Consider the following 16,743-nt stretch of genomic DNA (forward strand, 5'->3'; position numbering starts at 1 on the left):
AGTACTGATGCAGAGGGACAACACAGTACTGATGCAGAGGGACAACACAGTGCACTGAACAAAGGTTTGACCACTGTACTGTCAGGGCTCAATTCTATTACATTGATGCCGAGGGAAATACCAGTGGATCGGGCATTTCTCTTTTTCAAACCATGTCAAGAGTATAGACTAACCTTTGAGGAGGTGGTCTGCCCTGAAACACTCTCCATTCTTCACGTCTTTCACCATGTAGTCTGCAAACTTGTCCACGTGTCCAGACGTCCTGTAGACATAATAGCACATTATACCCAAATATTCTGATTGGAACAGAGCAGTCAGCTGTACTAAGACTCTAAGAACCACCAGGCAACCCCCGTCTGTCTGTCTGTAGGAACCCCCGTCTGTCCGTCCGTCTGTCTGTAGGAACCCCCGTCTGTCTGTCTGTCTGTAGGAACCCCCGTCTGTCTGTCTGTAGGAACCCCCGTCTGTCTGTCTGTCTGTAGGAACCCCCGTCTGTCTGTCTGTAGGAACCCCCGTCTGTCTGTCTGTAGGAACCCCCGTCTGTCTGTCTGTCTGTCTGTAGGAACCCCCGTCTGTCTGTCTGTCTGTAGGAACCCCCGTCTATCTGTCTGTCTGTCTGTCTGTCTGTAGGAACCCCCCGTCTGTCTGTCTGTCTGTCTGTCTGTAGGAACCCCCGTCTGTCTGTCTGTCTGTAGGAAACCCCCGTCTGTCTGTCTGTCTGTCTGTCTGTAGGAACCCCCGTCTGTCTGTCTGTCTGTCTGTAGGAACCCCCGTCTGTCTGTCTGTCTGTCTGTCTGTCTGTCTGTAGGAACCCCCGTCTGTCTGTCTGTCTGTCTGTCTGTCTGTCTGTCTGTCTGTAGGAACCCCCGTTTGTCTGTCTGTCTGTCTGTCTGTCTGTAGGAACCCCCCGTCAGTCTGTAGGAACCCCCGTCTGTCTGTCTGTAGGAACCCCCGTCTGTCTGTCTGTCTGTCTGTAGGAACCCCCGTCTGTCTGTCTGTCTGTAGGAACCCCCGTCTATCTGTCTGTCTGTCTGTCTGTCTGTCTGTAGGAACCCCCGTCTGTCTGTCTGTCTGTCTGTCTGTCTGTAGGAACCCCCGTCTGTCTGTCTGTCTGTAGGACCCCCCGTCTGTCTGTCTGTCTGTAGGAACCCCCGTCTGTCTGTCTGTCTGTAGGAACCCCCGTCTGTCTGTCTGTCTGTAGGAACCCCCGTCTGTCTGTCTGTCTGTCTGTCTGTCTGTCTGTAGGAACCCCCGTCTGTCTGTCTGTCTGTCTGTCTGTCTGTCTGTCTGTAGGAACCCCCGTCTGTCTGTCTGTCTGTCTGTGTCTGTAGGAACCCCCGTCTGTCTGTCTGTCTGTCTGTCTGTCTGTAGGAACCCCCGTCTGTCTGTCTGTCTGTAGGAACCCCCGTCTGTCTGTCTGTCTGTCTGTAGGAACCCCCTTCTGTCTGTCTGTCTGTAGGAACCCCCGTCTGTCTGTCTGTAGGAACCCCGTCTGTCTGTCTGTAGGAACCCCCGTCTGTCTGTCTGTCTGTCTGTCTGTCTGTAGGAACCCCCTGTCTGTCTGTCTGTCTGTCTGTCTGAAGGAACCCCCGTCTGTCTGTCTGTCTGTCTGTAGGAACCCCCGTCTGTCTGTCTGTCTGTCTGTAGGAACCCCCGTCTGTCTGTCTGTCTGTCTGTCTGTCTGTCTGTAGGAACCCCCGTCTGTCTGTCTGTCTCTGTCTGTCTGTCTGTCTGTCTGTAGGAACCCCCGTCTGTCTGTCTGTCTGTCTGTCTGTAGGAACCCCCGTCTGTCTGTCTGTCTGTCTGTCTGTCTGTAGGAACCCCCGTCTGTCTGTCTGTCTGTCTGTCTGTCTGTCTGTCTGTCTGTCTGTCTGTAGGAACCCCCCGTCTGTCTGTCTGTCTGTCTGTCTGTAGGAACCCCCGTCTGTCTGTCTGTAGGAACCCCCCGTCAGTCTGTAGGAACCCCCGTCTGTCTGTAGGAACCCCCGTCTGTCTGTAGGAACCCCCGTCTGTCTGTAGGAACCCCCGTCTGTCTGTAGGAACCCCCGTCTGTCTGTAGGAACCCCCGTCTGTCTGTAGGAACCCCCGTCTGTCTGTCTGTCTGTCTGTAGGAACCCCCGTCTGCCTGTCTGTCGGAACCCCCGTCTGTCTGTAGGAACCCCCGTCTGTCTGTCTGTCTGTAGGAACACCCGTCTGTCTGTCTGTCTGTAGGAACCCCCGTCTGTCTGTCTGTCTGTAGGAACCCCCGTCTGTCTGTCTGTCTGTAGGAACCCCCGTCTGTCTGTCTGTAGGAACCCCCGTCTGTCTGTCTGTCTGTCTGTCTGTCTGTCTGTCTGTCTGTCTGTAGGAACCCCCGTCTGTCTGTCTGTCTGTCTGTCTGTCTGTCTGTAGGAACCCCCGTCTGTCTGTCTGTCTGTCTGTCTGTAGGAACCCCCGTCTGTCTGTCTGTCTGTCTGTCTGTCTGTCTGTAGGAACCCCGTTTGTCTGTCTGTCTGTCTGTCTGTCTGTAGGAACCCCCCGTCAGTCTGTAGGAACCCCCGTCAGTCTGTAGGAACCCCCGTCTGTCTGTAGGAACCCCCGTCTGTCTGTCTGTCTGTCTGTAGGAACCCCCGTCTGCCTGTCTGTCGGAACCCCCGTCTGTCTGTAGGAACCCCCGTCTGTCTGTCTGTCTGTAGGAACACCCGTCTGTCTGTCTGTCTGTAGGAACCCCCGTCTGTCTGTCTGTCTGTAGGAACCCCGTCTGTCTGTCTGTCTGTAGGAACCCCCGTCTGTCTGTAGGAACCCCCGTCTGTCTGTCTGTAGGAACACCCGTCTGTCTGTCTGTCTGTCTGTAGGAACCCCCGTCTGTCTGTCTGTCTGTAGGAACCCCCGTCTGTCTGTCTGTCTGTAGGAATCCCCGTCTGTCTGTCTGTCTGTAGGAATCCCCGTCTGTCTGTCTGTCTGTAGGAATCCCCGTCTGTCTGTCTGTCTGTAGGAACCCCCGTCTGTCTGTCTGTCTGTAGGGAACCCCCGTCTGTCTGTCTGTAGGAACCCCCGTCTGTCTGTCTGTCTGTCTGTAGGAACCCCCGTCTGTCTGTCTGTAGGAACCCCGTCTGTCTGTCTGTCTGTAGGAACCCCCGTCTGTCTGTCTGTCTGTCTGTCGGAACCCCTGTCTGTCTGTCTGTCTGTCTGTCGGAACCCCTTTCTGTCTGTCTGTCTGTCTGTCTGTCTGTAGGAACCCCCGTCTGTCTGTCTGTCTGTAGGAACCCCCGTCTGTCTGTAGGAACCCCCGTCTGTCTGTAGGAACCCCCGTCTGTCTGTAGGAACCCCCGTCTGTCTGTAGGAACCCCCGTCTGTCTGTCTGTCTGTCTGTAGGAACCCCCGTCTGTCTGTCTGTCTGTCTGTAGGAACCCCCGTCTGTCTGTCTGTCTGTAGGAACCCCCGTCTGTCTGTAGGAACCCCCGTCTGTCTGTAGGACCCCTCTGTCTGTCTGTCTGTCTGTAGGAACCCCCGTCTGTCTGTCTGTCTGTCTGTAGGAACCCCCCGTCTGTCTGTCTGTCTGTCTGTAGGAACCCCCGTCTGTCTGTCGGTAGGAACCCCCGTCTGTCTGTCTGTAGGAACCCCCGTCTGTCTGTCTGTCTGTCTGTAGGAACCCCAATCTGTCTGTCTTTAGGAACCCCCGTCTGTCTGTCTGTAGGAACCCCCGTCTGTCTGTCTGTCTGTCTGTCTGTCTGTCTGTCTGTCTGTAGGAACCCCCCGTCTGTCTGTCTGTCTGTAGGAACCCCCGTCTGTCTGTCTGTAGGAACCCCCGTCTGTCTGTCTGTCTGTCTGTAGGAACCCCCGTCTGCCTGTCTGTCTGTAGGAACCCCCGTCTGTCTGCCTGTCTGTCTGTCGGAACCCCCGTCTGTCTGTAGGAACCCCCGTCTGTCTGTCTGTCTGTCTGTAGGAACCCCCGTCTGCCTGTCTGTCTGTCTGTAGGAACCCCCGTCTGCCTGTCTGTCTGTAGGAACCCCCGTCTGTCTGTCTGTCTGTCTGTCTGTAGGAACCCCCGTCTGTCTGTCTGTCTGTCTGTCTGTAGGAACCCCCGTCTGTCTGTCTGTCTGTCTGTCTGTAGGAACCCCCGTCTGTCTGTCTGTCTGTCTGTAGGAACCCCCGTCTGTCTGTCTGTCTGTCTGTAGGAACCCCCGTCTGTCTGTCTGTCTGTAGGAACCCCCGTCTGTCTGTCTGTCTGTAGGAACCCCCGTCTGTCTGTCTGTCTGTAGGAACCCCCGTCTGTCTGTCTGTCTGTCGGAACCCCCGTCTGTCTGTAGGAACCCCCGTCTGTCTGTCTGTCTGTCGGAACCCCCGTCTGTCTGTAGGAACCCCCGTCTGTCTGTCTGTCTGTCTGTCTGTCTGTAGGAACCCCCGTCTGCCTGTCTGTCTGTCTGTCTGTCTGTAGGAACCCCCGTCTGCCTGTCTGTCTGTCTGTCTTTCAGTTACTGGCCCAGCGCTCTAACCACAGTTTGAGCAGGCATTCTAGAGTTTGTAGCAGATATGCAACTTTTGAACATTATTTGATTAAAATCGTGATAATTATCGAATAAATAAATATATTAGAGGTCAACCGATTATGATTTTTCAACGCCGAGACCGATTATTGGAGGACCAAAAAAAGTCGATACCGATTAATCTGCTGATTTTTTATTGTAATAATAACAATTACAACAATACTGAATGAAGACTTATTTTAAGTTAATATAATACATAAATAAAATCAGTTTAGCCTCAAATAAATAATGAAACAATTTCAATTTGGTTTAAATAATGCAAAAACAAAGTGTTGGAGAAGAAAGTAAAAGTGCAATATGTGCCATGTAAAAAAGCTAACGTTTAAGTTCCTTGCTCAGAACATGAGAACATATGAAAGCTGGTGGTTCCTTTTAACATGAGTCTTCAATATTCCCAGGTAAGAAGTTTTAGGTTGTAGTTATTATAGGAATTGTAGGACTATTTCTCTCTATACGATTTGTATTTCATATACCTTTGACTATTGGATGTTCTTATAGGCACTTTGGTATTGCCAGTGTAACAGTATAGCTTCCGTCCCTCTCCTCGCTCCTACCTGGGCTCGAACCAGGAACACATCGACAACAGCCACCCTCGAAGCAGCGTTACCCATGTAGAGGAAGGGAAAAAACTACTCCAAGTCTCAGAGCGAGTGACGTTTGAAACGCTATTAGCGCGCACCCGCTAACTAGCTAGCCATTTCACATCGGTTACACCAGCCTCATCTTGGGAGTTGATAGGCTCTAAGTCATAAACAGCGCAATGCTTGAAGCACAGTGAGGAGCTGCTGGCAAAACGCACGAAAGTGCTGTTTGAATGAATGCTTACGAGCCTGCTGCTGCCTACCACCGCTCAGTCAGACTGCTCTATCAAATCATAGACTTAATTATATCATAATAACACACAGAAATACGAGCCTTTGGTCATTAATATGGTCGAATCAGGAAACTATCATCTCGAAAACAAAAAGATTTTCCTTTCAGTGAAATACGGAACCGTTCCGTATTTTATGTAACGGGTGTCATCCCTAAGTCTAAATATTCCTGTTACATTGCACAACCTTCAATGGTATGTCATAATTACGTAAAATTCTGTCAAATTAGTTCGCAACGAGCCAGGCAATGAACGCAAGAGCAGTGACACAATTTCATGTTAGCAGGCAATATTAACTAAATATGCAGGTTTAAAAATATATACTTGTGTATTGATTTTAAAGAAAGGCATTGATGTTTATGGTTAGGTACATTGGTGCAACGACAGTGCTTTTTTCGCAAATGCGCTTGTTAAATCATCACCCGTTTGTCGAAGTAGGCTGTGATTCGATGAGAAATTAACAGGCACCGCATCGATTATATGCAACGCAGGACACGTTAGATAAACTAGTAATATCAACCACCATGTGTAGTTAACTAGTGATTATGTTAAGATTGATAGTTTTTTATAAGTTTAATGCTAGCTAGCAACTTACCTTGGCTCCTCGCTGCCCTCGCGTAACAGGTAGTCAGCCTGCCATGCAGGCTCCTCGTGGAGTGCAATGTAAGGCAGGTGGTTAGAGCATTGGACTAGTAACAGAAGGTTGCAAAAACGAATCCCCGAACAAGGCAGTTAACCACCGTTCCTAGGCCGTCATTGAAAATAAGAATGTGTTCCTAATCTGACTTGCCTAGTTAAATAAAGGTGTAAAAAAAAAAAATTATAATAATAAAACATTTACAAATAAAAATCGGCGGCCAAAAATACCGATTACCGATTCATTCCTACTTAGATTTGTGTATATGTTGTGTAATTAGTTAGATATTACAGCACTGTCGGAGCTAGAAGCACAAGCATTTCACTACACCCACAATAACATCTGGTAATCACGTGTTTGTGAACAATAAAATGTGATTTGTCTGCCTCTAGGACCCACCAGGAACCCCCGTCTGAATGTAGGACCCACCAGGAACTCCCTTCCTATACAGATATCTAACCACATACCACTATATCAGCACTCCAACTCTACATGTCCATAGTGCAATAACAGAAGTCTGATGGACACTGGCTCCTACAGTCCAGTCCCTCCCTTTGTATCAGCACCCTGATAACCACCATGTTAGTAAAGCTAGGCTAATAGCAGTGTAGCATCAGGACCCACTTGAGAACGGGCTCCGGGGTGAGCATGGTGCAGTCGATCTCTAGGATCTGCTCCTCCTGGATGAAGTGCTGCCTCCAGGCCTGCAAGATGTTGTTCTTCAGGGCACAGCCCACAGGGCCAAAGTCATACAGACCACTCACACCTGTAGAGGGAACATTACAGACCACTCAAACCTGTAGAGGGAACGTTACAGACATACAGACCACTCACACCTGTAGAGGGAACGTTACAGACCACTCACACCTTTAGAGGGAACGTTACAGACATACAGACCACTTACACCTTTAGAGGGAACGTTACAGACCACTCACACAGGTAGAGGGAACATTACAGACATACAGACCACTCACACCTGTAGAGGGAACGTTACACACCACTCACACCTGTAGAGGGAACATTACAGACATACAGACCACTTACACCTGTAGAGGGAACGTTACAGACATACAGACCACTCACACCTGTAGAGGGAACATCACAGACCACTCACACCTGTAGAGGGAACGTTACAGACCACTCACACCTGTAGAGGGAACGTTACAGAAATACAGACCACTCACACCTGTAGAGGGAACATTACAGACCACTCACACCTGTAGAGGGAACATTACAGACATACAGACCACTCACACCTGTAGAGGGAACATTACAGTCATACAGACCACTCACACCTGTAGAGGGAACGTTACAGACATACAGACCACTCACACCTGTAGAGGGAACGTTACAGACATACAGACCACTCACACCTGTAGAGGGAACATTACAGACCTACAGACCACTCACACCTGTAGAGGGAACATTACAGACCACTCACACCTGTAGAGGGAACGTTACAGACCACTCACACCTGTAGAGGGAACATTACAGACATACAGACCACTCACACCTGTAGAGGGAACGTTACAGACATAGACCACTCACACCTGTAGAGGGAACATTACAGACCTACAGACCACTCACACCTGTAGAGGGAACATTACAGACCACTCACACCTGTAGAGGGAACGTTACAGACCACTCACACCTGTAGAGGGAACATTACAGACCACTCACACCTGTAGAGGGAACGTTACAGTCATACAGACCACTCACACCTGTAGAGGGAACATTACAGACCACTCACACCTGTAGAGGGAACATTACAGACATACAGACCACTCACACCTGTAGAGGGAACGTTACAGACATACAGACCACTCACACCTGTAGAGGGAACATTACAAACCACTCACACCTGTAGAGGGAACATTACAGTCATACAGACCACTCACACCTGTAGAGGGAACATTACAGACATACAGACCACTCACACCTGTAGAGGGAACGTTACAGACATACAGACCACTCACACCTGTAGAGGGAACATTACAGACCACTCACACCTGTAGAGGGAACGTTACAGACATACAGACCACTCACACCTGTAGAGGGAAAGTTACAGACCACTCACACCTGTAGAGGGAACGTTACAGACATACAGACCACTCACACCTGTAGAGGGAACATTACAGACCTACAGACCACTCACACCTGTAGAGGGAACATTACAGACCACTCACACCTGTAGAGGGAACGTTACAGACCACTCACACCTGTAGAGGGAACATTACAGACCACTCACACCTGTAGAGGGAACGTTACAGTCATACAGACCACTCACACCTGTAGAGGGAACATTACAGACCACTCACACCTGTAGAGGGAACATTACAGACATACAGACCACTCACACCTGTAGAGGGAACGTTACAGACATACAGACCAATCACACCTGTAGAGGGAACATTACAAACCACTCACACCTGTAGAGGGAACGTTACAGTCATACAGACCACTCACACCTGTAGAGGGAACATTACAGACCACTCACACAGGTAGAGGGAACATTACAGACATACAGACCACTCACACCTGTAGAGGGAACGTTACACACCACTCACACCTGTAGAGGGAACATTACAGACATACAGACCACTTACACCTGTAGAGGGAACGTTACAGACATACAGACCACTCACACCTGTAGAGGGAACATCACAGACATACAGACCACTCACACCTGTAGAGGGAACATTACAGACCACTCACACCTGTAGAGGGAACGTTACAGACCACTCACACCTGTAGAGGGAACGTTACAGAAATACAGACCACTCACACCTGTAGAGGGAACATTACAGACATACAGACCACTCACACCTGTAGAGGGAACATTACAGACTACTCACACCTGTAGAGGGAACGTTACAGACCACTCACACCTGTAGAGGGAACGTTACAGACATACAGACCACTCACACCTGTAGAGGGAACATTACAGACCACTCACACCTGTAGAGGGAACATTACAGACATACAGACCACTCACACCTGTAGAGGGAACATTACAGTCATACAGACCACTCACACCTGTAGAGGGAACATTACAGACATACAGACCACTCACACCTGTAGAGGGAACGTTACAGACATACAGACCATTCACACCTGTAGAGGGAACATTACAGACCACTCACACCTGTAGAGGGAACGTTACAGACCACTCACACCTGTAGAGGGAACATTACAGACCACTCACACAGGTAGAGGGAACATTACAGACATACAGACCACTCACACCTGTAGAGGGAACGTTACACACCACTCACACCTGTAGAGGGAACATTACAGACATACAGACCACTTACACCTGTAGAGGGAACGTTACAGACATACAGACCACTCACACCTGTAGAGGGAACATTACAGACCACTCACACCTGTAGAGGGAACGTTACAGACCACTCACACCTGTAGAGGGAACGTTACAGAAATACAGACTACTCACACCTGTAGAGGGAACGTTACAGACATACAGACCACTCACACCTGTAGAGGGAACATTACAGACCACTCACACCTGTAGAGGGAACATTACAGACATACAGACCACTCACACCTGTAGACGGAACGTTACAGACCACTCACACCTGTAGAGGGAACGTTACAGACATACAGACCACTCACACCTGTAGACGGAACGTTACAGTCATACAGACCACTCACACCTGTAGAGGGAACATTACAGACATACAGACCACTCACACCTGTAGAGGGAACGTTACAGACATACAGACCACTCACACCTGTAGAGGGAACATTACAGACCACTCACACCTGTAGAGGGAACGTTACAGACATACAGACCACTCACACCTGTAGACGGAACGTTACAGACCACTCACACCTGTAGAGGGAACGTTACAGACATACAGACCACTCACACCTGTAGAGGGAACGTTACAGTCATACAGACCACTCACACCTGTAGAGGGAACATTACAGACCACTCACACCTGTAGAGGGAACATTACAGACATACAGACCACTCACACCTGTAGAGGGAAGGTTACAGACATAAAGACCACTAACACCTGTAGAGGGAACATCACAGACATACAGACCACTCACACCTGTAGAGGGAACATTACAGACCACTCACACCTGTAGAGGGAACGTTACAGACCACTCACACCTGTAGAGGGAACGTTACAGACATACAGACCACTCACACCTGTAGAGGGAACATTACAGACCTACAGACCACTCACACCTGTAGAGGGAACATTACAGACCACTCACACCTGTAGAGGGAACGTTACAGACCACTCACACCTGTAGAGGGAACATTACAGACCACTCACACCTGTAGAGGGAACGTTACAGTCATACAGACCACTCACACCTGTAGAGGGAACATTACAGACCACTCACACCTGTAGAGGGAACATTACAGACATACAGACCACTCACACCTGTAGAGGGAACGTTACAGACATACAGACCACTCACACCTGTAGAGGGAACATTACAAACCACTCACACCTGTAGAGGGAACGTTACAGTCATACAGACCACTCACACCTGTAGAGGGAACATTACAGACCACTCACACAGGTAGAGGGAACATTACAGACATACAGACCACTCACACCTGTAGAGGGAACGTTACACACCACTCACACCTGTAGAGGGAACATTACAGACATACAGACCACTTACACCTGTAGAGGGAACGTTACAGACATACAGACCACTCACACCTGTAGAGGGAACATCACAGACATACAGACCACTCACACCTGTAGAGGGAACATTACAGACCACTCACACCTGTAGAGGGAACGTTACAGAAATACAGACCACTCACACCTGTAGAGGGAACATTACAGACATACAGACCACTCACACCTGTAGAGGGAACATTACAGACTACTCACACCTGTAGAGGGAACGTTACAGACCACTCACACCTGTAGAGGGAACGTTACAGACATACAGACCACTCACACCTGTAGAGGGAACATTACAGACCACTCACACCTGTAGAGGGAACATTACAGACATACAGACCACTCACACCTGTAGAGGGAACATTACAGTCATACAGACCACTCACACCTGTAGAGGGAACATTACAGACATACAGACCACTCACACCTGTAGAGGGAACGTTACAGACATACAGACCACTCACACCTGTAGAGGGAACATTACAGACCACTCACACCTGTAGAGGGAACGTTACAGACATACAGACCACTCACACCTGTAGAGGGAACGTTACAGACCACTCACACCTGTAGAGGGAACGTTACAGACATACAGACCACTCACACCGGACCACTACCTGTAGAGGAACATTACAGACCTACAGACCACTCACACCTGTAGAGGGAACATTACAGACCACTCACACCTGTAGAGGGAACGTTACAGACCACACACCTGTAGAGGGAACATTACAGACCACTCACACCTGTAGAGGGAACGTTACAGACCACACACCTGTAGAGGGAACATTACAGACCACTCACACCTGTAGAAGGAACGTTACAGTCATACAGACCACTCACACCTGTAGAGGGAACATTACAGACCACTCACACCTGTAGAGGGAACATTACAGACATACAGACCACTCACACCTGTAGAGGGAACGTTACAGACATACAGACCACTCACACCTGTAGAGGGAACGTTACAGTCATACAGACCACTCACACCTGTAGAGGGAACATTACAGACCACTCACACCTGTAGAGGGAACATTACAGACATACAGACCACTCACACCTGTAGAGGGAACGTTACAGACATACAGACCACTAACACCTGTAGAGGGAACATCACAGACATACAGACCACTCACACCTGTAGAGGGAACATTACAGACCACTCACACCTGTAGAGGGAACGTTACAGACCACTCACACCTGTAGAGGGAACGTTACAGAAATACAGACCACTCACACCTGTAGAGGGAACATTACAGACATACAGACCACTCACACCTGTAGAGGGAACATTACAGACCACTCACACCTGTAGAGGGAACGTTACAGACCACTCACACCTGTAGAGGGAACGTTACAGACATACAGACCACTCACACCTGTAGAGGGAACATCACAGACATACAGACCACTCACACCTGTAGAGGCTCTTCAGTAGGTCCTATGATTAAGTATAGTCTGGCCCAGGAGTGTGAAGGTGAACGGAAAGGCTGGAGCAACGAACCGCCCTTGCTGTCTCTGCCTTGTCGGTTCCCCTCTTCCCACTGGGATTCTCTGCCTCTAACCCTTTTACAGGGGCTGAGTCACTGACTTACTGGTGTTCTTCCATGCCGTCCATGGGAGGGGTGCGTCACTTGAGTAGGTTGAGCCACTGACGTGGTCTTCCTGTCTGGGTTGGCGCCCCCCCCTTGGGTTGTGCCGTGGCGGACATCTTTGTGGGCTATACTCGGCCTTGTCTTCGGACGGTAAGTTGGTGGTTGTAGATATCCCTCTAGTGGTGTGGGGGCTGTGCTTTGGCAAAGTGGGTGGGGTTATATCCTGCCTGTTTGGCCCTGTCCGGGGGTATCATCGGATGGGGCCACAGTGTCTTCTGATCCCTCCTGTCTCAGCCTCCAGTATTTATGCTGCAGTAGTTTATGTGTCGGGGGGCTAGGGTCAGTCTGTTACATCTGGAGTATTCTCTTGTCTTATCCGGTGTCCTGTGTGAATGTAAATATGCTCTCTCTAATTCTCTCTTTCTTTCTTTCTTTCTCTCGGAGGACCTGAGCCCTAGGACTACCTGGCATGATGACTCCTTGCTGTCCCCAGTCCACCTGGCCATGCTGCTGCTCCAGTTTCAACTGTTCTGCCTGCGGCTACGGAACCCTGACCTGTTCACCGGACGTGCTTGTTGCACCCTCGACAATTACTATGATTATTATTATTTGACCATGCTGGTCATTTACGAACATTTTAACATCTTGACCATGTTCTGTTATAATATCCACCCGGCACAGCCAGAAGAGGACTGGCCACCCCTCATAGCCTGGTTCCTCTCTAGGTTTCTTCCTAGGTTTTTGGCCTTTCTCAGGAGTTTTTCCTAGGGAGTTTTTCCCAGCCACCGTGCTTCTTTCACATGCATTGCTTGCTGTTTGGGGTTTTAGGCTGGGTTTCTGTACAGCACTTTGAGATTTCAGCTGATGTACGAAGGGCTATATAAATAAATTTGATTTGATTTGATTTGATTTAGAGGGAACGTTACAGACCACTCACACCTGTAGAGGGAACGTTACAGAAATACAGACCACTCACACCTGTAGAGGGAACATCACAGACATACAGACCACTCACACCTGTAGAGGAAACATTACAGACCACTCACACCTGTAGAGGGAACGTTACAGACCACTCACACCTGTAGAGGGAACGTTACAGAAATACAGACCACTCACACCTGTAGAGGGAACATTACAGTCATACAGACCACTCACACCTGTAGAGGGAACATTACAGACCACTCACACCTGTAGAGGGAACATTACAGACATACAGACCACTCACACCTGTAGAGGGAACATTACAGACATACAGACCACTCACACCTGTAGAGGGAACATTACAAACCACTCACACCTGTAGAGGGAACGTTACAGTCATACAGACCACTCACACCTGTAGAGGGAACATTACAGACCACTCACACCTGTAGAGGGAACATTACAGACATACAGACCACTCACACCTGTAGAGGGAACGTTACAGACATACAGACCACTAACACCTGTAGAGGGAACATCACAGACATACAGACCACTCACACCTGTAGAGGGAACATTACAGACCACTCACACCTGTAGAGGGAACGTTACAGACCACTCACACCTGTAGAGGGAACGTTACAGAAATACAGACCACTCACACCTGTAGAGGGAACATTACAGACATACAGACCACTCACACCTGTAGAGGGAACATTACAGACCACTCACACCTGTAGAGGGAACGTTACAGACCACTCACACCTGTAGAGGGAACGTTACAGACATACAGACCACTCACACCTGTAGAGGGAACATCACAGACATACAGACCACTCACACCTGTAGAGGGAACATTACAGACCACTCACACCTGTAGAGGGAACGTTACAGAAATACAGACCACTCACACCTGTAGAGGGAACATTACAGACCACTCACACCTGTAGAGGGAACATTACAGACATACAGACCACTCACACCTGTAGAGGGAACATTACAGTCATACAGACCACTCACACCTGTAGAGGGAACATTACAGACATACAGACCACTCACACCTGTAGAGGGAACGTTACAGACATACAGACCACTCACACCTGTAGAGGGAACGTTACAGACCACTCACACCTGTAGAGGGAACGTTACAGACATACAGACCACTCACACCTGTAGAGGGAACGTTACAGACCTACAGACCACTCACACCTGTAGAGGGAACATTACAGACCTACAGACCACTCACACCTGTAGAGGGAACATTACAGACCACTCACACCTGTAGAGGGAACGTTACAGACCACTCACACCTGTAGAGGGAACATTACAGACCACTCACACCTGTAGAGGGAACATTACAGACATACAGACCACTCACACCTGTAGAGGGAACATTACAGACCACTCACACCTGTAGAGGGAACGTTACAGACCACTCACACCTGTAGAGGGAACGTTACAGACATACAGACCACTCACACCTGTAGAGGGAACATTACAGACCACTCACACCTGTAGAGGGAACATTACAGACATACAGACCACTCACACCTGTAGAGGGAACATTACAGACATACAGACCACTCACACCTGTAGAGGGAACATTAATGACCACTCACACCTGTAGAGGGAACATTACAGACATACAGACCACTCACACCTGTAGAGGGAACATTACAGACCACTCACACCTGTAGAGGGAACGTTACAGACATACAGACCACTCACACCTGTAGAGGGAACGTTACAGACATACAGACCACTCACACCTGTAGAGGGAACATTACAGACCACTCACACCTGTAGAGGGAACGTTACAGACCACTCACACCTGTAGAGGGAACATTACAGACCACTCACACCTGTAGAGGGAACGTTACAGTCATACAGACCACTCACACCTGTAGAGGGAACATTACAGACCACTCACACCTGTAGAGGGAACATTACAGACATACAGACCACTCACACGTGTAGAGGGAACGTTACAGACATACAGACCACTCACACCTGTAGAGGGAACGTTACAGACCACTCACACCTGTAGAGGGAACGTTACAGACATACAGACCACTCACACCTGTAGAGGGAACATTACAGACCACTCACACCTGTAGAGGGAACGTTACAGACCACTCACACCTGTAGAGGGAACGTTACAGACCACTCACACCTGTAGAGGGAACGTTACAGAAATACAGACCACTCACACCTGTAGAGGGAACATTACAGACATACAGACCACTCACACCTGTAGAGGGAACATTACAGACCACTCACACCTGTAGAGGGAACGTTACAGACCACTCACACCTGTAGAGGGAACGTTACAGACATACAGACCACTCACACCTGTAGAGGGAACATCACAGACATACAGACCACTCACACCTGTAGAGGGAACGTTACAGACCACTCACACCTGTAGAGGGAACGTTACAGAAATACAGACCACTCACACCTGTAGAGGGAACATTACAGACCACTCACACCTGTAGAGGGAACGTTACAGACCACTCACACCTGTAGAGGGAACGTTACAGAAATACAGACCACTCACACCTGTAGAGGGAACATTACAGACCACTCACACCTGTAGAGGGAACGTTACAGACCACTCACACCTGTAGAGGGAACGTTACAGTCATACAGACCACTCACACCTGTAGAGGGAACATTACAGACATACAGACCACTCACACCTGTAGAGGGAACGTTACAGACATACAGACCACTCACACCTGTAGAGGGAACATTACAGACCACTCACACCTGTAGAGGGAACGTTACAGACATACAGACCACTCACACCTGTAGAGGGAACGTTACAGACCACTCACACCTGTAGAGGGAACGTTACAGACATACTGACCACTCACACCTGTAGAGGGAACATTACAGACCTACAGACCACTCAAACCTGTAGAGGGAACATTACAGACCACTCACACCTGTAGAGGGAACATTACAGACCACTCACACCTGTAGAGGGAACGTTACAGTCATACAGACCACTCACACCTGTAGAGGGAACGTTACAGACCACTCACACCTGTAGAGGGAACATTACAGACATACAGACCACTCACACCTGTAGAGGGAACGTTACAGACATACAGACCACTCACACCTGTAGAGGGAACATTACAAACCACTCACACCTGTAGAGGGAACGTTACAGTCATACAGACCACTCACACCTGTAGAGGGAACGTTACACACCACTCACACCTGTAGAGGGAACATTACAGACATACAGACAACTTACACCTGTAGAGGGAACGTTACAGACATACAGACCACTCACACCTGTAGAGGGAACGTTACAGACCACTCACACCTGTAGAGGGAACGTTACAGAAATACAGACCACTCACACCTGTAGAGGGAACGTTACAGACCACTCACACCTGTAGAGGGAACGTTACAGAAATACAGACCACTCACACCTGTAGAGGGAACATTACAGACATACAGACCACTCACACCTGTAGAGGGAACATTACAGACC

The 16,743-nt window shown here is 49.2% G+C and overlaps 1 protein-coding gene across 1 annotated transcript in view; it reads right to left on the reverse strand.

Annotated features, from left to right (window-relative positions):
- Positions 1 to 16,743, reverse strand: part of gars1 (glycyl-tRNA synthetase 1) — a 49,621-nt gene that overhangs the window by 6,778 nt on the left and 26,100 nt on the right. The window contains exons 4-5 of the mRNA XM_029744956.1: positions 6,659 to 6,800; positions 174 to 262 (exon numbers count right to left, since the gene is read on the reverse strand). Coding sequence (XP_029600816.1) covers positions 174 to 262; positions 6,659 to 6,800 — 231 coding nt within the window. The remainder of the gene's footprint in view (positions 1 to 173; positions 263 to 6,658; positions 6,801 to 16,743) is intronic.

This window comes from Salmo trutta, unplaced genomic scaffold (assembly GCF_901001165.1).
Source record: "Salmo trutta unplaced genomic scaffold, fSalTru1.1, whole genome shotgun sequence".
Classification (NCBI taxonomy): domain Eukaryota; kingdom Metazoa; phylum Chordata; class Actinopteri; order Salmoniformes; family Salmonidae; genus Salmo; species Salmo trutta.